A 20,981-nucleotide genomic window follows, 5' to 3' on the forward strand; every position below is an offset into this window, starting at 1 on the left:
GCTTTATATATTTAGGTGCTCCTATGTTGGGTGCATAAATATTTATAAAAGTTATATCCCCTTGTTGGATTGATCCCTTTATCATTATGTAATGTTCTTCTTTGTCTATTATATCCTTTGTTGTAAAGTCTATTTTGTCTGTCCATCCCATTACTTTCAGTCTCTGTGTGTGTCTTTCATTCTTAAGTGGGTCTCTTGTAGACTGCATATATATGGGTGTTGTTTTCCATTTAGCAATCCTATGCCCTCCCCCCCCCCTTAATCCGCATCCAAGGATGTTTCTACTGATGTTTTAGAGAGAGGAAAGGGGGTGGGGGAGAGAGAGAGGAAGGGAGAGAGAGAAACATCGATTGGTTGCCTCTAGCACACGCCCTGACCAGGGATCGAACCCACAACCCAGGATGTGCCCTGACCAGGAATTGAACTTTCAACCTTTTGGTGCACTGAATGACGTTCCAATCAACTGAGCCACCATGTCTTTTGATTGGAACATTTAATTCATTTACCTTTATTTAAAAAATATATATCTATCTATATCTTTATTGTTTGAGAGAGGAAGAGGGAGGGAGAGACAGTAACATCAATGATGAGAGAGAATCATTGATTGGCTGCCTTCCACAAGCCTCCCCGCACTGGGGATTGAGCATGTGCCTTGACCAGGAATCAGACCATAACCTCCTGGTTCATATATCACTGCTCAACCACCGAGCTACACCAGCCAAGCTAATGCATTTACCTTTGAAGTGATTATTGATAGGTGTATATTATATTTACTGTTATTATATATTCCTTATAATTATGTTTTCTTTTTACTTTTCTTTCTTCTTAAAGAAGTCCCTTTTAACATTTCTTGTAATACTGGTTTGGTGGTATTTCTTGCCTGGGAAGTTGTGTGCTTCTCCTTCAGTTTTTGTTTTTCCTCCTTCAGTTTTAAATGATAGTCTTTCTGGGTCTCGTCTTAGTTGTAGCTCCTTGCTTTTTGTCCCTTTGAATATTTTATGCCAATCCCTTCTGTCCTGAAATGTTTCTGTTGAGAAATCAGCTGGCAGTCTTATGGGAGCTTCCTTGTAGGTAACTAACTTTTTCTGTTGCTGCTTTTAAGATTCTCTTTTTGTCTTTAACCTTTGCCATCTTAATTATGATGTGTCTTGCTCTCTATGCTTCCTGGTCTTGTGTGTCTTTTTCCTTGACAAGTGTAGGGATGTTTTCAGTCATTTCTTCTAATAGGTTCTTAGTTCCTTGCTCTCTTCCTTCCCCCTCTGATACCCCAGTGATGCAGATGTTGTTATGCTTGATGTTGTCCCAGAGGTCCTTGAAACTATTCTTATTTTTTAACATTTTTTTCTTTTTTCTGCTTTGATAGCATTTTCTGTTATTCTCTCTTCAAAATTGGTGATTTGATCCTCTGCTTCATCTAACCTGCTGTTGATTCCTTCTAAGTGTTCTTTATAGATACTGGGTTCTTAATTTCTGACTAGTTCTTTTTTATGGTTTCTATGTCCTCTTTTTTGCTTACTATCTCTTTGTGGAGGTTCTCACTGAGATCATCTATTCTTCCCCTAAGTTCCTTGAGCATCCTTATAACCATAGATTGCTTGCCTCCATTTAATTTAGTTCTTTTTCTGGAGATTTTTCTTATTCTTTCATTTGGGGCATCTTTCTTTGTCTGCCCATTTTGGCTGCCTCTCCATATTTGTTTCTGTGGGTTAGGTATATCTGCTATGTCTCCCACTCTTGGTAGGATGGTCTTTTGTAGTGGGTGTCCTATAGGGTCAGTGGTGCAGTCTCCCTGATCACTTGAGCTAGGTGCTCCAGGAATGTCCCTGTGTAGATATGGGAGCTCTCCTGTTGTAATTGAGCCTTGATTACTGTTGGCCCATCTGTGGGTGATGTTGACCTTCAGGCTGGCTGACTATGAGGATGAACCCTATAACAGTGTATGAGCTGCTGCGCAGGGGGGTTGACCCCAAAAAGTGGAATTTGCCCCAGCAGTGTCTGGTGCCTGCTGAGATCTCAATTTGGGTGTGCCATTTGTGGTGCCAGTTAGGTCATGTTCTGATGTGGTCTGAAGTCTGCCCTGTGGTGTTTTGGTTCTGGGGCCTCTTAGGAGGGCCTTTGGTGCAGATTATTGTCAGATGCTGCCTGTGACTAGCTCTGGCTACCTGTTTGGAGCTACAAAGTGAGCCACAGTTCTTGGTTGCCTCTGCTGGTCCTGGGTGCACCTGTGGGGGAGGGGGGGCGGTGCAGGCTGCATACCAAGGCTGGCTTCCACCACACTGAGTCCAGGGACAGGTCAGCAAAAGGCCCAAGGCACCTCGAGATCTGCCACCATCTGTTGGCTGTCTATTAGGCTTAGTCACTGGAAGAGACTCTGGCAGTAAGTATGGAAATTGCATAAGGTAGGTTTTCAGCGAGTCACCAGGTAGGGGCCAGTGGTGTTCACCAGTTTGATACAGATTTAAACTATATACCAGTGGTGTGTCTAGGCCACTCTGCAAAAGTTTCTTTGCATACCAAGGTCAGCCAATACCCGCCTGGGGTCTGTGGACCCACCTTTGTGATGAGGTGGGGTCTTAGGGACTTGGCAGGGTGAGGCCAGCCGACTTAATTAGTTTAACACAGATCAAGATTGACTTTTGTATATTAAAGTTGTATTTTACAACCTTACTATAATTGTTTTCTTGTTCTAGGAGTTTCTTGTTGATTATTTGGGATTTTCTCCAAAGACAATCATATCATTTGTGAACAAAAACAGTTTTGCCCCCCTTCTCAATTGGCATACTTATTTCCTTTTCTTATTTTATTGTATTAGCTAGGACTTCCAGTATGAGGTTGAATAGGAGTGGTGACAACAGACATTTGCCTGATCTTAGTGGAGAAACCATCTAGTTTCTCTTTATGAAGTATGATAATCTCAATAGATTACCCTAATTAGTAGTATAAAAGATGTAAAGTAGTACTCATATCATGTCCGAGGAGGACTCCTTCTCTCTTCCCAGCCCCTTTCCCTCACCTAAACTTCTGTGAGACAGATAGGATTAAATTGATGGTGATAAAAATATTTTAAATTGGGATTCAGGCACGTTTCATATAATGCCTTATATTTAGTAACTATGCACATGACTAAGTTCCTCTACACTCTTGTGAACTCCAGTAGGGTAAACACTATGCTAGTATATACCTCAGTATATTATTGCAACCCTCGTAGTGTTCTAGATGCATAAGTATATATTGAATAACAAACTAATTCTAGACTCTCACTCAACCTCTATTTTATTAGAAAAGGCAGATAATAACATCAGCCCTCTAATCCATGAATTGGCCAAATATTTGATTGTTAGTTGCAAGGTATTGTGATGTCTATAAAGACATACATGATAATGATAGAAACTTATTATCCATATAGGAAATGTGAATTTCACATTTCATGTTCAAATTTTTTGCGGATTATCTGTTTGCTAAAAAGTCATATTCTTGTGTCCTTCATGAATGTTCTAATTGAAGTATCTAGTCACAGATTTCTATCATACTCGTTTAAGAAAAGTTTATAGTTTTGATGTAGGAACTGACATTGAGCATGAAGTGGGTGCTGACACTGTGCTAGGTAACTTAGTTATGTGATCTCATTTATCATTAAAACGATTCTGTTGTGTTAGAATTATTATTTCCAACTTGCATATGCAAAAACTGGTAACGTGGGTATAACTTATTAGCTCTGTGACTTAGTATAATAGATGTATGATTCCATGCCCTAAGCTCTTTAAATCACACACTATAGAAAAGTTACCATACAAAGTGGTATGGGATGAATGTCATGTGTATAGTATAGAGATGTGCTTGGAGAATGCAGAGAAGAGAGGTTTGGCCTTAGGCTAGAGTGTTCATAAATTTCTCGAAGCTTGACGTTGTCTGGAAGGAAGAGAGGAAGGGAGGAAGGGGAAAAGGGTACAATTTGAGAGATCAGGGACATCAGTGAGTGTGGAAAAGACTGAGAGCCAAAACAGCAAGTATTTTATGATTTGACAGTATAATATAAAACTATAATAAAATTTATATCATAGTAGTAAAATGCTATAGGACAAATTTTGTCTTTTATTTTAAATGAGTACCACTCTCCTCTGTTTTCCTCTTAAATTAATTTGCTATTAGGTGTTGAGTATGAGAGAGTAGATCACTGAACCATTACATAACTCCTATATTATCAGTTGTCTGCTGGGTTAGAGCAATTAGTGCAACAAGTACAGAGAGAGCGAAAGCCCAGAGAAAAAAATGGAAGATCAAAGGATCTTAATAAAAGGATTTTCCTAAAATCAAAAATATTGTATTTATCTGTTCTCCATATCTCAGTTGGTTAAGTACCTCAGACAGTCATTAATATTCTAAAAGTTGTGGAATTGCAAAGGTCTATCCTATATAATAAAAGAGTAATATGCAAATTGACCATCACTCCAACACACAAGATGGCTGCCCCCATGTGAACACAAGATGGCTGCCACAACATGGCCAGCAGGGGAGGGCACTTGGGAGGGACCAGGCCTGCAAGGGAGGGCAGTTGGGGGCAATCAAGCCTGCAGGGGAGGGCAGTTAGGGGTGACCAGGCGGGCAGAGGAGGGAAGTTGGGGGTGACCAGGCCAGCAGGGAAGGGCAGTTGGGGGGGACCAAGGCCCGCAGGGGAGAGTAGTTGCAGGGGGGACCAGGCCTGCAGAAGAGGGAAGTTGGGGGGGGACCAGGCCTACAGGGGAGGGCAGTTAGGGGTGACCAGGCCTGCAGGGGAGGGCAGTTAAGGGCAATGAGGCTGGCAGGGGAGGGCAGTTAGGGGTGACCAGGTTGGCAGGGGAGAGCAGTTTGGGGGGACCAGGCCTGCAGGGGAGGGCAGTTGGGGGGGACCAGGCTGGCAGGGGAGGGCAGTTAGGGGCAATCAGGCTGGCAGGGGAGCAGTTAGGCATCAATCAGGCTGGCAGGGGAGTGGTTAGGGGGTGATCAGGCTGGCAGGCAGAAGCAGTTAGGGGCAATCAGGAAGGCAGGCAGGCGAGCAGTTGGGAGCCAGCAGTCCTGGATTCTGAGAGGGATGTCCGACTGCTCGTTTAGGCCCGATCCTACTGGGACAACCCCCCCCCCCCCATGCATGAATTTCATGCACCGGGCCTCTAGTAGGAGGCATAACAGCTTTCAGTGAACTTAGTGGGGAGACCAGAGTGAAATAATTGGAAGCCACTTAGCAGTGTTAAAGCATGAGATAATGTAGTATACATTATTAATACTGTGGTATCCTTTTTCTTAAATGATGTCCTTGAGTTCTGTTCTCTCCTCTATTCTTATATTTTCAATTTCTAAATATTTTGACATCTCTATCTCTCGTTCATATCTTCCTTCTAAGTACAAATTCATCAAAATGCCTTTCGGACATCCCCATTTAGACAACACCACAGTACTCTCAGCTTCAGTTTTTCTGAAACTTCCCCAGTCTTTTTTCTTTTTCTTTTCTTTCTTAACTCTGCACCATGGTCACCCAGTTATCCAAGCCAGAAACAGAATCATTCTTGCTTTTCTTTCTCTTGTTTCTTAACCACATGTTCAGTTGATACTGTTTCCTAATGATATTTCAGAGCCATCCCTCTGCCACCATCCTAATTTAGATTGTAATCATCTCTTAAATTACTGCAAAGACCTCTTAACTACCTCTTAAGTCTCCCTCTGTCCTCTTCACTTCCAAACTATTCACAAAAGCACAGAGTTTTTAAAATCCTTTATTCCTTGAAAGGAAGTCCAGTTTGTTTTTACTGTGGACTTACCTGTTCTGCTTGATTTGGTCCTGCCTCCTTCTTCTTCAATTTTAACTTACTTTCCTCTATTCTAAGCCAGCCTTACTGAACTTCACATGCATTTTGCTCTTTTATCTCTGAGCCTTGACACATGCTATTCCCTTTTCCCAGAAGAGGAATATAAAGAAATGAAACTGGTGATTAAAAGCACCAAACTCTGGAGCCAGACTTCCACTTAACTAACTGGGTGATCTGTAGTGAGTTTCTTAACCTCTCTGCTCAGTGGCCTCATCTGTACAATGGGGGTAGTAAAAGTACGTGCTTCACAGTATGTTATGAGAATTAAAAGAGTTCATGTAATTGAGGCTGTTAGAATGATGCCTGCTTCGTACTAAGTAATATATAAATGTAACTGTTATTAATAACTCTTATAAATGTGTTGTGATATGGATAGTATTTTTATGTTTTAAAGATGATTCAATATTAAAAGAAAAAATACTGTTTTTCTCGTAAATTATGAATTGATTGGCTCATTATTATTGGATGGGCAGTAGCTTTATTTTCCTAAATTCTTGTTTTTTAGCTTTCTAGTGATTAGAATTTGATCTTAGGTTGACATTCCTAAGAAATGGACCACTTAACAACATTAGGTTTACCTGAATTTTTATACAGACTAATTCAGGTCAGTCTATATGGAAACTTTTAGAAGAAAAGTAATTCTTAATAGCTAATAGCTGACTTTTTACTTTATGATTTATGTGCTATGTTGATTGAAATTTCAAGTAAAGTTCTTTGAAGGAATTCACTTTTTTTCCTTCAAGTTTATTTAAGAAATTGTGGATTATAATGGTTCAAATGGTTTGGGTTCTGGTAAGGGTACTTACTATAGTATTAGGAACTAGATTTTCTGAAAGAGAAAGTTCTGCTTCTCTATTCACAACTTCCCTTACATCCAACATTCCCCAGAACACTTCTGATACCAGATAATGTGTTTTTTTCCCGATACTGACTAATTCTCTGACACTAGCTGGGTATCCTACAGTTTAAATCAGTTTTGACACTAATTTCTTGGAGTTGGTACAGACTCCACAGGTTAAGAGCCCAGTCCCACACGATTGTCCCCTAACCCCACTTCAGATGCCAGGCACAAGTGTTGGGTCCCCAAGTTAGTTGTCCCACCTTCTTTCCGACTTGGCTTCAAATCAGAAGTTCCCATGACTCCCTCCTCAGATTCAATCTTTATTAGAATGCCTCACAACTCAGGAAAACAGTTTACTTACTAGATTACTGGTTTATTACAAAGAATATATAAAGGATAAAAATGAACAGCCACATGAAGGATACATAGGGCTGGGCCTATACCTGGAAGGGTCCCAAGCACAGGAACTTTTATCCCTATGAAGTTTTAGGGTGTGCTGCCCTTCCGGCAAGTGGACGTGTTCTGATTCACCAACCTAAATGCTCTCTGAACTCTGTACTTTAGGGATTTTAATGGCGTATTCAATATGTAGGCATGATTGATTAAATTGTGACCATTGGTAATTAATTCAACCACTAGTACCCCTCTTGGGGATGGGAAGGGCTGAAAGTTGAAATCACCTGATATGTTTCCCTGACAACCAGCCACCTGTCCACTGGTTATCTAGGGACTTTCCAAAACTCAGGTGTGGTTGAAAGGGGCTTGTTATGAATAAAATAACTTTTTTTCATTTATCCTTCTGGAGCTATTCCAGGAACAAAAATGATATATTATGGTAAAAGATACTCCTATGCTCTCATCACTTAAGAAATAACAGGGGTTTTAGGAGCTGTGAGCCAGGAACCGTGGAGGAAGATTGAAATATATATTTCTTATAATATCACAGTGTCACATTCTGTGTTGTCACAAAGTTAAGATCAGCTATGAAAAACATGCAAAACCTAAATTTTATCAAAAGAAGATTTCTTAGTGGTCTAGCTTTGGCAGAACGTTCAATAGTATGGTGAAAAACTATATATTTAAGTATTAAGTATTGCTCTTGACATCTTGATTATTAATTTCTCTTTTTATATGCAAGGTTTCAGGTTTGCTCTCTACAGGGCACATACAAGAATCAATCAATGAATGCATAAATAAGTGGAACAACAAATCGATGTTTCTCTCTCTCCCTTCCTCTCTTTCTAAAATCATTTAAAAAAGACTAATAAGTTTATTTCAATTCAACAATAGTTGAGTTTCTACTATTTGCAAGGCACTTTGTTAACTCCTAAATAACATACAGAAACTTTTATAGCTGTTTTTATTTTTCTGGTTAAAACTCACCAAGGATATTTTTCCATTGATTTTTAAAGGGAGTGGAAGGGAAAGGGAGATACAGAGAGAAACATCCATGTGAGAGAGACACATCGATTGGTTGCCTCTTGCACACACCCCAACTAGTGTCGGGGAACTTGCAACTGAGGTATGTGCCCTTGACCGGAATTGAACGCAGGACCCTTCCGTCCACGGGCCAATGCACCAACCACTGCGCAACACTGGCCAGGCTGTCATTTGTTAGTTTATTCTGGGAAAATTTCATGATAAAAAATTTTAAAATGTTATGGTATTACATAATAAAGAAAGAGTTCCCAAGTAAGGAATCATTACTACCAGGCTGTGTGAATATTGAGTTTATGATATTGAATGATGACACCAATGTAAAACTAATCTTTTTTGAGTTTTGTTTTTCCAAATTTTTATTCCTTATTTTCTGTGTGTGATGTGGAAGTCTCTTAATCAGCTAAGCCAAATCATCACATATTAAAGAAAAGGGATATAACATTGATTTATGCCAACATAAATTTTTTCTTGAAGAAAAAAAGTTGTTGGCAAGACTCAGGTGTCATATTTGAAGAATGTCTTACTGGTAACACATGGTTATACAAACTGGTCATACTGTACAATCTTGGATACTGTTATTCTGATGATTTAATTATTGGAATTTTACTTTTACACTTTTGAAAAGAAAACCTGAAGGGTGAATTCATAGAATTGTTTGTGTGAGAAAAGTGCTTAGAAATGGTTCTTTCATCTCTTCTTTCCTCTCTTTGTCTCCTTTCCTCGTCTCAAGTTTTAATTTTTTAATTTAATAAATCTTTATTGTTCAGATTATTACAATTGTTCCTCTTTTTCCCCCCAAAGCTCCCCTCCACCTGGTTTCCACCCTCTGTCCTTACTCCCCCCCCCCATTGTCCTCATCCATAGGTGTACGATTTTTGTCCAGTCTCTTCCCGCACCCCCCACACCCCTTTCCCCCCGAGAATTGTCAGTCCATTCCCTTTCTATGCCCCGATTCTATTATATTCACCAGTTTATTCTGTTCATCAGATTTTTTTATTCACTTGATTTTTAGATTCACTTGTTTTTTTTTAATATTTTATTGATATTTTACAGAGAGGAAGGGAGAGGGATAGAGAGCTAGAAACATCGATGAGAGAGAAACATCGATCAGCTGCCTCCTGCACACCTCCCACTGGGGATGTGCCTGCAACCAAGGTACATGCCATTGACCGGAATTGAACCCGGGACCCTTCAGTCCACAGGCCGACACTCTATCCACTGAGCCAAACCGGCTTCGGCTAGATTCACTTGTTGATAGATATGTATTTGTTGTTCATAATTTTTATCTTTACCTTTTTCTTCTTCTTCCTCTTCTTAAAGAATACCTTTCAGCATTTCATATAATACTAGTTTGGTGGTGGTGAACTTTTTTAGCTTTTTTTTATCTGTGAAGCTCTTTATCTGCCCTTCAGTTCTGAATGATAGCTTTGCTGGGTAGAGTAATCTTGGTTGTAGGTTCTTGCTGTTCATCACTTTGAATATTTCTTGCCACTCCCTTCTGGCCTGCATAGTTTCTGTTGAGAAATCAGCTGACAGTCATATGGGTGCTCCCTTGTAGGTAATTAACTGTTTTTTCTCTTGCTGCTTTTAATATTCTCCCTTTGTCTTTTGCTCTTGGCATTTTAATTATGATGTGTCTTGGTGTGGTCCTCTTTGGATTCCTTTTGTTTGGGGTTCTGTGCGCTTCCTGGACTTATAAGTCTATTTCTTTCACCAGGTGGGGGAAGTTTTCGGTTATTATTTCTTCAAATAGGTTTTCAGTATCTTGCTCTCTCTCTTCTTCTGGCACCCCCATAATTCGGATGTTGGTACGCTTGAAGTTGTCCCAGAGGCTCCTTACACTATGTTCATATTTTTGGATTCTTTTTTCTTTTTGCTTTTCCAGTTGAGTGTTTTTTGCTTCTTTGTATTTCAAGTCTTTGACTTGATTTTTGCAGTCCTCTAGTCTGCTGTTAGGTCTCTGTATATTATTTTTTATTTCAGTCAGTGTATGCTTAATTTCTAGTTGGTCCTTTTTCATATCCTCGAGGGTCTCGCTAAATTTATCGTCCTTTTCTAGAAAATTCTTGAAAAACCTTATAACCGTGGTTTTGAACTCTATATCCAGTCGTTTGCTTTCCTCCATTTCTTTCATTTGTGTTCTGTTTCTTTGTCTCCGCATTTTGGCTGCTTCCCTGAGTTGATAGAGTGGCTTTGTGTGGTAGGTGTCCTATAGGGCCCAGTGGCTCAGCCTCCCCAGTTACCTGAGGTGGACACTGTTGGTGCACCCCTTTGCGGGCTGTGAGAACAGTCTTGTAGTTAAGCCTTGATTGTTGTTGGTATCACTGGGAGGAATTGACCTCTAGGCCAATTGGCTGTGAGGATCAGCTGTGTCTACACTGGGAGAACTTCTGTGCTGGAGACACCCTTATGGGAGAAGACTTGCAAAAGCCTCTCTGCTCAGCTTGGATGGGGCGGAGTCTCAGGGCGGAGCAGACAGCATTGGTTTCCCGTCAGCCCTGCCCTAATAGGCCCCTGTGTCTCAGTGTCCCTTGGTAATCATTGCAAGCACCTCTGAGAGAAAGCCGCCTTCGAGTTCCGCCCACTGCCATACAGTCCAGTTTCACGCCATATGATTCTGGGTCCCCAGAGTCTCGCCCGGAACTGGAGTTCAGCGCAGCCGGGAGCTTTTGTCTCCCTCCTGCTTGAGAAAGCCAGCCGCGCACTCAGTTGCCAGTCCTTTCCGCGTGCGCGTCTCAGTACCTCTGCCTCCTGCAGCTCCTCTGAGTCTCAGTGTGCTTTTTTCTTTCCTTCTAGTTGTAGAATTTCCACTCAGCCAGCCTTCCTGTGTTTCTGGATGATGTCTTTTTTGTGTTTTAGTTGTAGTTTTGAAATTGTTGTGCAAGGCAGCAGTTTAGGTGTTTACCTATGCCGCCATCTTGGTTTCTCTCTTGTCTCAAGTTTTTTCCTGTGCACCAAAAAAGTCATCTATGTGCTGCTGCTTCTAATCCAGTGGTCGGCGAGCCGCGGTTTGCCGCTCTGTTGACTAATGAGTTTGCCTACCACTGTCATATACTACCCTTTACCTCTTTGCACACAATATGTCACAATTGCCTAATCCTCACAGCTTCCAACTACACGGTAACATTTAGTCTAGTCCAGTGGTCGGCAAACTCAGTCAACAGAGCGAGCCGCGGTTTGCCGACCACTACTCTAATCCAATATCTCATGTAGGCTCAAGGCCTTTCAATCTGAAACTACTATGATAGGCCCTGAAGAAACATCTTTAGGATATCTCCTCTTGGAACTTATCAGATATTTTCATTTTGGGTTGAAAATTTTTCCTATGTAAAAGAATCATGAGTTGAAGAATATTCTGAGATCTGACCCAACTCTTGTTCTCAATGATACATCTTCCCCATCAGCCAAGCTCAGTACCTCATACTTAACCTGATCCAATCATCTTAACCATTATTTATTCATTTGGTCCTGCGAATTCCTCCTTAAAAATTACTGTCACAAGTGTTCTGTCTTTTCTCTAGTCTTACTGTTACCACTTTGTTATGGAGAATGTTGTACTTGGAATTAGAAGATTTTGTCTCAACTCTGCTTCTAGCTGCTGGCCTAGCTTCTTCATCTTTAAAATGAGGAGGTTGTCTTAGCCCCTTTTGGAGCTAACTTTCTATTACACTAATCCAGGTTCTCACCTTCTTACATTTACAGTAACCTCCTAATTAATTAGTTTTTCACACTTCTAATTTCAGTTCTTCCTACTAAGATTAATCTTCATATATAACTTTCGTTGCCTTTAGAATAGACTCATATTATCTGGTCTCCATTTTTTTAATTCACATCATCATTTCTCTGGTTAATGGTGTTATCATTTGCACAATTAGACAAAGTAGAAACTTTATCTGTCTTCGGAATCTTTCTTTGATCTACAAAATCAAATTGGTTATCAAATCTGTCAGTTCTGATTCAAATGCTGTTTGAAATCCATATTTGTTCTCCTCTGTCACTATTCTAATCTCCTTCATCTTTTCTAATCTGAAGATTTGATGCAACCTACCAAATATTTTGTCTACCATCACAGTTATCCTTCTGAGCAAAGATCTGTTAATGTACCTTCTCTGTTCTAAAAACCTCTGGCTCCACATTGTTTACATATGAAGTATAAGCTTCTTTGCTAGCTCACATGGTCCATTCCCTTTACTTTTCTATTTTCATTTCTTGCCTCTTGTCATCATGTCCCCAGCTGCCAGCCATACTAAATACCAGTGGTTTTCTGAAGATGCCTTTTATTTTTCTCATGCTACATTTCTGCCTGGAATTCTGTATCTCCTTATCCCTTCTCTCTGGAAACTGTTCTCTTAAAGGCATTACTCATGTAGTTAATTTCCTTTCTTAAAGCTCTGAAAGAAATATTAGTTTCATTCTTTCTGTTCCTGTTATGCATACCTCTTGAGTGCAGAGGGAGTCATATCAGTTATTTGTCTATATTTCCCACTCACCCAGAATCTCTTTCAGCTGGATTTTGAACTCTGCTATCCAGGGTAGTCTAATTTTGTTTACCCTTAGAGTTTGGCATAGTGTTGGGGCATGAACTATTTACTCAGTGTTTGTTTGTTGGTTGATGTAAAATAAGTTTGTAAGGAACTTCTGTTTTCCTTAGAAACAAAAATGGATTTTAACCCTATTAGTTTGAAGACTAAAAATTTTCTCTCAGCCTTGCTTAAGCTTGAATTCCCTCATCTTTTTTTAAAAAAGATACTTCTAGATTTTTGTCTGTCAAAGTTTCTTGGGACCAAAAATGGCGTAGAGCTGATCTGAACACCTTATGGTGTTATTGATAGGAGCCAAAAACAAGCCCTGGATCTGTTTAGTTATGATGATAACAAATGGAGTTTTGGCCAGACCTTAACCATACTTGTGCATACAGGCTGCTGCATGGTGCTTCACCTTGCTAAAAGTGACTGGAGGCTGGTCACCAAGTTTGTACGTTATTGAAAGGTATAAGACTTACTTTTTTCATTAAACCAGTTCCTAAGATTTCATTTAAGACATGTTCCTACTGAACTTGTTTCTTTAGCTTGAACAATTCTTCCCTGAATTACATTTAAATATTACTACTGAGTCTGGTAGAAATTTTAAGGCAATGATCTCTACAATTTGCACAACTATGTGCTTCTTATTTTTTCTTCTATCTATAGAATTGCTTGCACCAAGAGTTTTTCAGAACATAGTGTCTCAGAGGGAAAAAGTAATAGGATCACAGTGTCTGCCAAATTTATTTTTTTTATTTTGTTGTTACATAATGTTCCTGTTGAACAAACACTTTCTTTGTGACTGTTGAGAGTGAAACCTTCATGGTTTTGCTACACATTACTAACATATAGGAGAAATGTCATTAAATTAAAAAAAAATTCTATGCTAAATATATCTATGTTTATAGTACAAATTTATATATTTTTAGTTCTCCTGTATTTATTTAGTAAACTACTTTGATTATTTTCAATATGTAGGTGCTCTAACTTAGCATAGTATCTAATATGCCCTAAAATTTAGAAAGCAGTTTACCTGAAGGCTTTGTAATTGCTTTGTCTGTCTTTACTATAGTAATCAATAAACTACTTTTATTTAGAAATAAAATAGCTTTAAGAAAGAACTGAGCTGCCTGTATAAGCCAGACCATCATAACAGTATAGGTAAGGTTCACCTCTTTTCAGCCTTATTATGTAAAAGAACAAATTATACTATGGCATTTAATATTATATGTGCCTGAGACATATAAGCTATGGGGATGACTTGCCAATTCCATTTGAAGGAATTCCTGGAGAGGGTCACTCACATGGATTGAGAGCAGTAAAGTTTCCCTGCCCCGTGTGCTAGTCATTGAAATATTTGTGGGCCTTGTGGCATGTGACCAAAGATTGGCATTAACATAGTACCATGGTGAAAGTGGGTCCCATATGCCCCCTGGGATTCTGCCACTTGTTCATATGGTGAACCTCAGAGGGGCCATATCATCACTTACTACCTGACAGTTAACATGCAAGAGAAATGGTAATGATATATGTACTTGGATTCTCAATCTGAAAGTTACAAATAATTCTTAAGTTTGCAGACCTTGGAGTATTTTATTAATTTAACAGATGGAAGTTATATTTAAATATATTAAGTGAAATAATTACTGGGTTTGTTTCTAGTTCCTATCCACATAATTCAGAATAAGAAGCTTATACTTCAGTCTGTTCTGCTCAAGCTTTCAAATGCCTTTGATAGCCTCAATGTAAAATTCTAAAGTCATTAATGTGATGTGTTAATTTTGTACTTTTTGATTCACTGCAAAAATTTTATAGTTTCCATAGCAACAATAACCTATCCAGATTGTGTAATATTCTTTACAGTATTAAAAATAAAACTGTGCAATTACATGAGCTTCTGGAAGACTTTATTTAGGGAAACTGAGTATTGAAATACTTGTTTTAAAAAATTATGCTTTCAAATTAAAATTTTTTCAGAAAGCTTATAAAATTTTATTTTTATAATTTATTATATTTAAATATTCTGTAATAGATGCCTACTAGTTAATTTAATTATTAAATTATGAACTTTACATTGTAAGCACTGTGTTAAGTTCTCAGGCACAAGGGCTCTCACATACCCACACATATACAGGGTGTTCCCCCAAAATGCATATACACTGTAACAGCTGATAGCTTAATTTTGAAAATGAAATGTATTTTAATAAGCACTGCCTTTATAATTAATTATTCAAAGTGTGTGTACATTTTTTGGGGATACCCTCTATTGTAGGTGGGGGGGACTTTTGGCTTTAATGACATTCAGTCACCTGCTGCTTGTACTTCTTAGTGGCTTCTGAGTAGTTTGAAAGTCTAGTTTTATGTTTGGAGGAAACAGGACAGAGAAAAAGGAAAAATGATCACTTAAGCTTTCCATGTTTTTTACTTTGCTCTTGAAAACATACCTAAGTTAGCACTTTGAAAATACTAAAGATTGTTTTAGTAGGTGACTATTTTCTGAGTGTCAAATTATTTTGGCTCTTTTCTTTGTTCCTTCAATTCTTACTTAAAAGACAACATAATGTTAGTACTAAAGCTAATTAACATAACTTTCTCCATCTTAACACAACTGCTTTTCATTAGTTATATTACCTCAACATATGTCTAGATATATGAATATTTTTATATGGTATAATTTGTGTAATTCTCAGTAGTAAATGGTAAACATTTTTCATGTTTCTAATGACCTTCATAATTATTATTTTATTAATTGATAGCAGTCCATCCTGTTGAAATATCTGGTGTGTTTTCTTTTTATTAAAATGCTGCTTATAAAAAAAACAAAAATAAAGAAGAAAGTAAAAAAAAATGCTGCTTATTTATCTTGGATGCCATGTACTGGAAGAGTAATGGATATAATTTTCACACTGATTGTGGGGGAAAGTAACCGTTACTTAGTTATTTGCCCAAAACATAGATGTTTGTGAAAATCTTCAAAAGGCATTTAAGTTGTTTTAAATGCATATTATAAATAACCTCTTAATCTGATTTATCTGCTTGTAAACGCAGAATGGGGAAAATGAGAAATAGGTAAGTAGGACAGGGTGTGGCACCACTTACGTACTATCATTTGGCAAAACAAAGCATCATGACATGGTGATACTTTGCTGAGGCTCTAATATAATCAAAAGACAAAATTTAGAGGGTATGGGTTATACTCCTCTTATCAGAACAACCCTCAATATGAACCACATTTGTGACATGCAGCTGGGGCCTTGGTGTGGCTGATTCTGGTGTCAGCACCCTGAGGATACTGTGTGGTCCTAGCCACTCATCTGATATACTATTACTATTTTTATGGACTGTATCACCATTTTTGAACTGCTGTCTTCACTTGGTTAAGCATCCTGATAACTACTGTGGTTCCCCACAATCCCTCATCCTACCTCCATTATTTGGAAAATTCACTGTAACTACTGGGTTTTTCCAAGAGTTCTTGAGATGGTAGTGGAGTTTCTAAGTCTTTCCAAGGCTTTATGTTGAGTTAATGGGGCTTTTGAATGTTCCCGAGAACTAGGGTGTCCCAGCGGGTCAATATTCTTCTATAGCTTCTCCCTCTTATAAACGATTCTGAGACTATGAAATTACTTTAAACAAATATAGGAGTTTACATCTGGCATTTATTTTTGTAGTTAATGTTTATAACAATGCTTTCATAGACTTCAGATAATTAAGATAGGAGTAGAATTATCTTGGCAGTGTACTTGAGTTGATATTTATGCTTACTTTTAAAAAATATTTTTATTAATTTCAGAGAGGAAGAGAGAGGAGAGAGAGATAGAAGCATCAGTGATGAGAGAGAATCATTAATCGGCTCCCTCCTGCATGCACCCTACTGGGGATTGACCCCCCAACCCAAGAATGTGCCCTGATGGGGAATCGAACCATGATCTCCTGACTCATAGGTTGACGCTCAACCACTAAGCCATACCAGTGGGGCTATGCTTGTTTACTTTTTGAAACCAGTGCCTTGTTCAGTATCCTATTCTGTTTTAATTTTGAATTTTATGTTTTGGCTCTTTCTGGTATTTTCATTGTGACATGAATTTATTTTGGTATTTTGTATTTCTGTAGTTGAAGTATCAGTAATAATAAGCAGTGCATGCATGTGAGAGTGTTTACATATCACTGAGAGACTAGTACATTTTCATTGTTTTTGTAATTGTAATTTTAAATCTGAAAATGTGTAGAAAAAATAATTTTTTTGTGTTCATATGCAGAAAAGATGAAAAGGAATATGCATTGAAGCAAATTGAAGGCACAGGAATATCCATGTCGGCTTGTAGAGAGATTGCAGTAAGTGGATATAAATATGTTATTTATTCTGTTATTGATATTAGATGATGATTGATATTAATATAAAATAGTTTCATTAATATAAATAATACATGGTTATTTCAGAGATGTTATTGATATATAAGATGAGAAAAGCTGCATAAGCTTGTTGATTACTTGAAAACCATCTTTTGAACATTGATTGTCTTAATGATATTTAGGATTTATAATTTTAGAATTACTAAGCTAAATGTTGACTTAATTAATTTAAATTGTGATGTAATGTAATTAATTTAAAAACGTTTTAAAAATGTATTTTTCTATTACTTTGAAAATTTCCTTTTTAAAAATGCCCTCCCTCCTCTCCGCCCACCGAAAGTCAAAATTGTTTGGGTATTTGTACAAATATAGGGTGTCATGTATCATTAGTATATCTAATTAGATTATGTACAGGGACATTTACCATGCCATCTGTATTTATGTAGAGTTTAGTTTAAATGGAAAAATATTTTTACAGTTGATCTTAGCCAAAAGGCTCAGAAACTATGGAACATGTTTTTGAAATACAATAAAAAAATGAAAATGGAAGCAGGACAAAAACTGTGTCCTTTGATCTTCCTGTAAAGATTAAGTGTACAGGGATACAAAATCATGCTTTTTCTGGTAAGGCAATATTTTTGCTAATAGAAGCTGGAAGCCAACAAAGCTGAAGAAGCCTCTACTAGTATGTCTGCCAGCCAGAAAACATACTGGACAGTGTGAATTGTTTTGACAAGAAGATGGTTTAATTTGAAAAGGCTGGAACTGCCAGTGTTGTTCGGTGGTTAGAGGGTCGACCCGCTCACTGAAGGGTCGCCAGTTTGATTCCAGTCAAGGGTGTTTCTCTGAGTTGTAGGTTCAATCTCTGCCCTGTTGGGGCACTCGTAGGAGGCAACCAATCCATGTGTCTCTTTTACATCTCTCTCTCTTTCTCTTTCCCTCTCTCCCTTCTACTGTCTCTAAAAGTCAATGGAAAAAACAACCTTGTGTGAGGACTAACAATAACAACAAAAGAAAGAAGAAAAGACTGGAAACTTCCCTCTATTTCAGGGGTGGGCAAACTTTTTGACTCGAGGGCCACAATGGGTTCTTAAATTGGACCGGAGGGCCGGAACAAAAGCATGGATGGAGTGTTTGTGTGAACTAATATAAATTCAAAGTAAAGGAATGGAGGGGAGAGCAAGAGAACCCTCCGCTCTTTCGGCTCCGCAGGCCGGATAGAACAGCCGAACGGGGGCCATAGTTTGCCCATGGCTGCATTTGGATTTGCTCCAACACAAAAGCCTAATCTTACAAAATCTTATAAGTAAAAGTAACAATCTGATTGGAGAGGTCCAGATGAAGCTCTCTGAAATCTGGATGTTTTGTGACTGGGAGCAGAACAGTGAAGGCCTCTTTCAGATGACTTTATTCTTCCAGAATTATTCCCATTTTTTCCTTGTAGTCTCAAATCATGGTTTTAAAGAAATTGGAAGTTATGATGCCATTTTCTTTCCACAAGTAACTGAATGAATTCTGATGTTCCTTAATGAAGCTAGTTTCTCTTTTTTGTCCTTTTAGAGCATGCTAATACCATCAGAGATTCTTGTTTTGTGAACCCATTTTGGAAATTGGAAAGATTGTTGAGAGATAAAACAGTGAAAAGTGGCTTGCCATTAAAACTGATGGTACCTGGTAACACATCTGGTTTTGTTGCTTTGATGAAGGAAACTCAATAGGTCACTATGAATCATTGCTTTTACATTAGCATCACAGACTGTGCCAAAGATCATGAAAGGAGTCTTGTCCATTGTCTTAAAAGTCACTCTTTATTCCTTGAATCACTACCTTGTCAAGAGCTTTTATTGAGAAACTAGAGGCCCGGTGCATGAAATTCATGCACGGGGGAGGGGGTGTCCCTCAGCCCAGCCTGCACCCTCTCCAATCTGGGACCCCTTGAGGGATGTCCGACTGCCCGTTTAGGCCCGATCCTACTATAGGGCAGTCAGACATCCCTCTCACAATCCAGGACTGCTGGCTCCCAACTGCTCGCCTGCCTGCCTTCCTGATTGCCCCTAACTGCTTCTGCCTGCCAGCCTGATCACCCCGTAACCACTCCCCTGCCAGCCTGTTTGCCCCTAAATGCCCTCCCCTGCAGGCCTGGTCACCCCTAACTGCCCTTCCCTGCAGGCCTGGTCTCCCCCAACTTCTCTCCCCTGCAGACCTGGGTCCCTCACAACTGCCTTTCCCTGCAGGCCTGGTTGCCCCCAGCTTCCCTCCTCTGCCGACTTAGTCACCCCTAACTGCCCTCCCCTGCAGGCTTGATCACCCCCAACTGCCCTCCCTTCAGGCCTGGTCCTTCCCAACTGCCCTCCCTTGCTGGCCTGATCGCCCACAACTGCCCTCCCTTGCTGGCCATCTTGTGGTGGCCATCTTGTGTCCACATGGGGGCAGCCATCTTGTGTGTTGGAGTGATGGTCAATCTGCAAATTACTCTTTTATTAGATAGGATAGAGGCCTGCTGCACAGGTGGGGGCCAGCTGGCTTGCCCTGAAAGGTGTCCTGGATCAAGGTGGGGGTTCCCATGGGGTGTGGGGCGGCCTGGGTGAGGGGCCTGTGATGGTTTGCAGGCTGGCCACGTCCCCTGGCGACCCAAGCGGAGGCCATTTTTTTTTTTTTAGCATTATTTTTTTTTTTATTTTAATAAATCTTTATTCAGATTATTACAATTGTTTCTCCTTTTTCCCCCCATAGCTCCCCTCCACCCAGTTCCCACCCCACCTTCTGCCCTTACCTCCCCCCGCACTGTCCTCATCCATAGGTGTATGATTTTTGTCCAGTCTCTTCATGAACCCCCTTACCCCTTTCCCCCTGAGAATTATCAGTCCACTCCCTTTCTGTGCCCCTGATTCTATTATATTCACCAGATTATTCTGTTCCTCAGGTTTTTAATTCACTTGATTTTTAGGTTCACTTGTTGATAGATATGTTTTTGTTGTTCATAATTTTTCTCTTTACTTTTTTCTTCTTCCTCTTCTTTAAGAATACCTTTCAGCATTTCATATAATACTGGTTTGGTGGTGATGAACTCCTTTAGCTTTTTCTTATCTGTGAAGCTCTTTATCTGCCCTTCAATTCTGAATGATAGCTTTGCTGGGTAGAGTAATCTTGGTTGTAGGTTCTTGCTATTCATCACATTGAAAATTTCTTGCCACTCCCGTCTGGCCTGCATAGTTTCTGTTGAGAAGTCAGCTGACAGTCGTATGGGTGCTCCCTTGTAGGTAACTAAATGTTTTTCTCTTGCTGCTTTTAATATTCTCTCTTTGTCTTTTGCTCTTGGCATTTTAATTATGATGTGTCTTGGTGTGGTCCTCTTTGGATTCCTTTTGTTTGGGGTTCTGTGCGCTTCCTGGACTTGTAAGTCTATTTCTTTCACCAAGTGGGGGAAGTTTTCGGTCATTATTTCTTCAAATAGGTTTTCAGTATCTTGCTTTCTCTCTTCTTCTGGCACCCCCATAATTCGGATGTTGGTACGCTTGAAGTTGTCCCAGAGTCTTCTTACACTATCTTCAACTTTTGGGATTTTTTTTTTTTGCTTTTTCGGTTGAGTGTTTTTTGCTTCTTTGTATTTCAATTCTTTGACTTGATTCTTGCGGTCCTCTAGTCTGCTGTTAGGTCTCTGTATAATGTTTTTTATTTCAGTCAGTGTATGCTTAATTTCTAGTTGGTCCTTTCTCATATCTTCGAGGGTCTCGTTATATTTATCGGCCTTTTCTAGGATATTCTTGAAAAGCCTTATAACCGTGGTTTTGAATTCTATATCCAGTCGTTTGTTTTCCTCCATTTCTTTCGTTTGTGATCTGATTCTTTGACGCCGCATTTTCACTGCTTCCCTGAGTTGGTAAGGTAGATTTGTGTGCTAGGTTTCCAATATGGCCCAGTGGGTCTGCCTCTCCAGTTAACCTGAGGTGGACACTCTTGGTGCACCCCTTTGTGGACTGTGTG

At 39.3% G+C, this 20,981-nt stretch overlaps 1 protein-coding gene across 7 annotated transcripts in view; it reads left to right on the forward strand.

Moving 5' to 3' along the window:
- Positions 1–20,981, forward strand: part of CDK19 (cyclin dependent kinase 19) — a 134,870-nt gene that overhangs the window by 21,113 nt on the left and 92,776 nt on the right. For all 7 annotated transcript variants that reach the window (XM_080664217.1, XM_080664213.1, XM_080664211.1 and 4 more), the window contains one exon: positions 16,904–16,979. In XM_080664217.1, coding sequence (XP_080520343.1) covers positions 16,904–16,979 — 76 coding nt within the window. The remainder of the gene's footprint in view (positions 1–16,903; positions 16,980–20,981) is intronic.

The sequence above is a fragment of the Plecotus auritus genome (assembly GCF_963455305.1).
Source record: "Plecotus auritus genome assembly, chromosome: 4".
NCBI lineage: Eukaryota > Metazoa > Chordata > Mammalia > Chiroptera > Vespertilionidae > Plecotus > Plecotus auritus.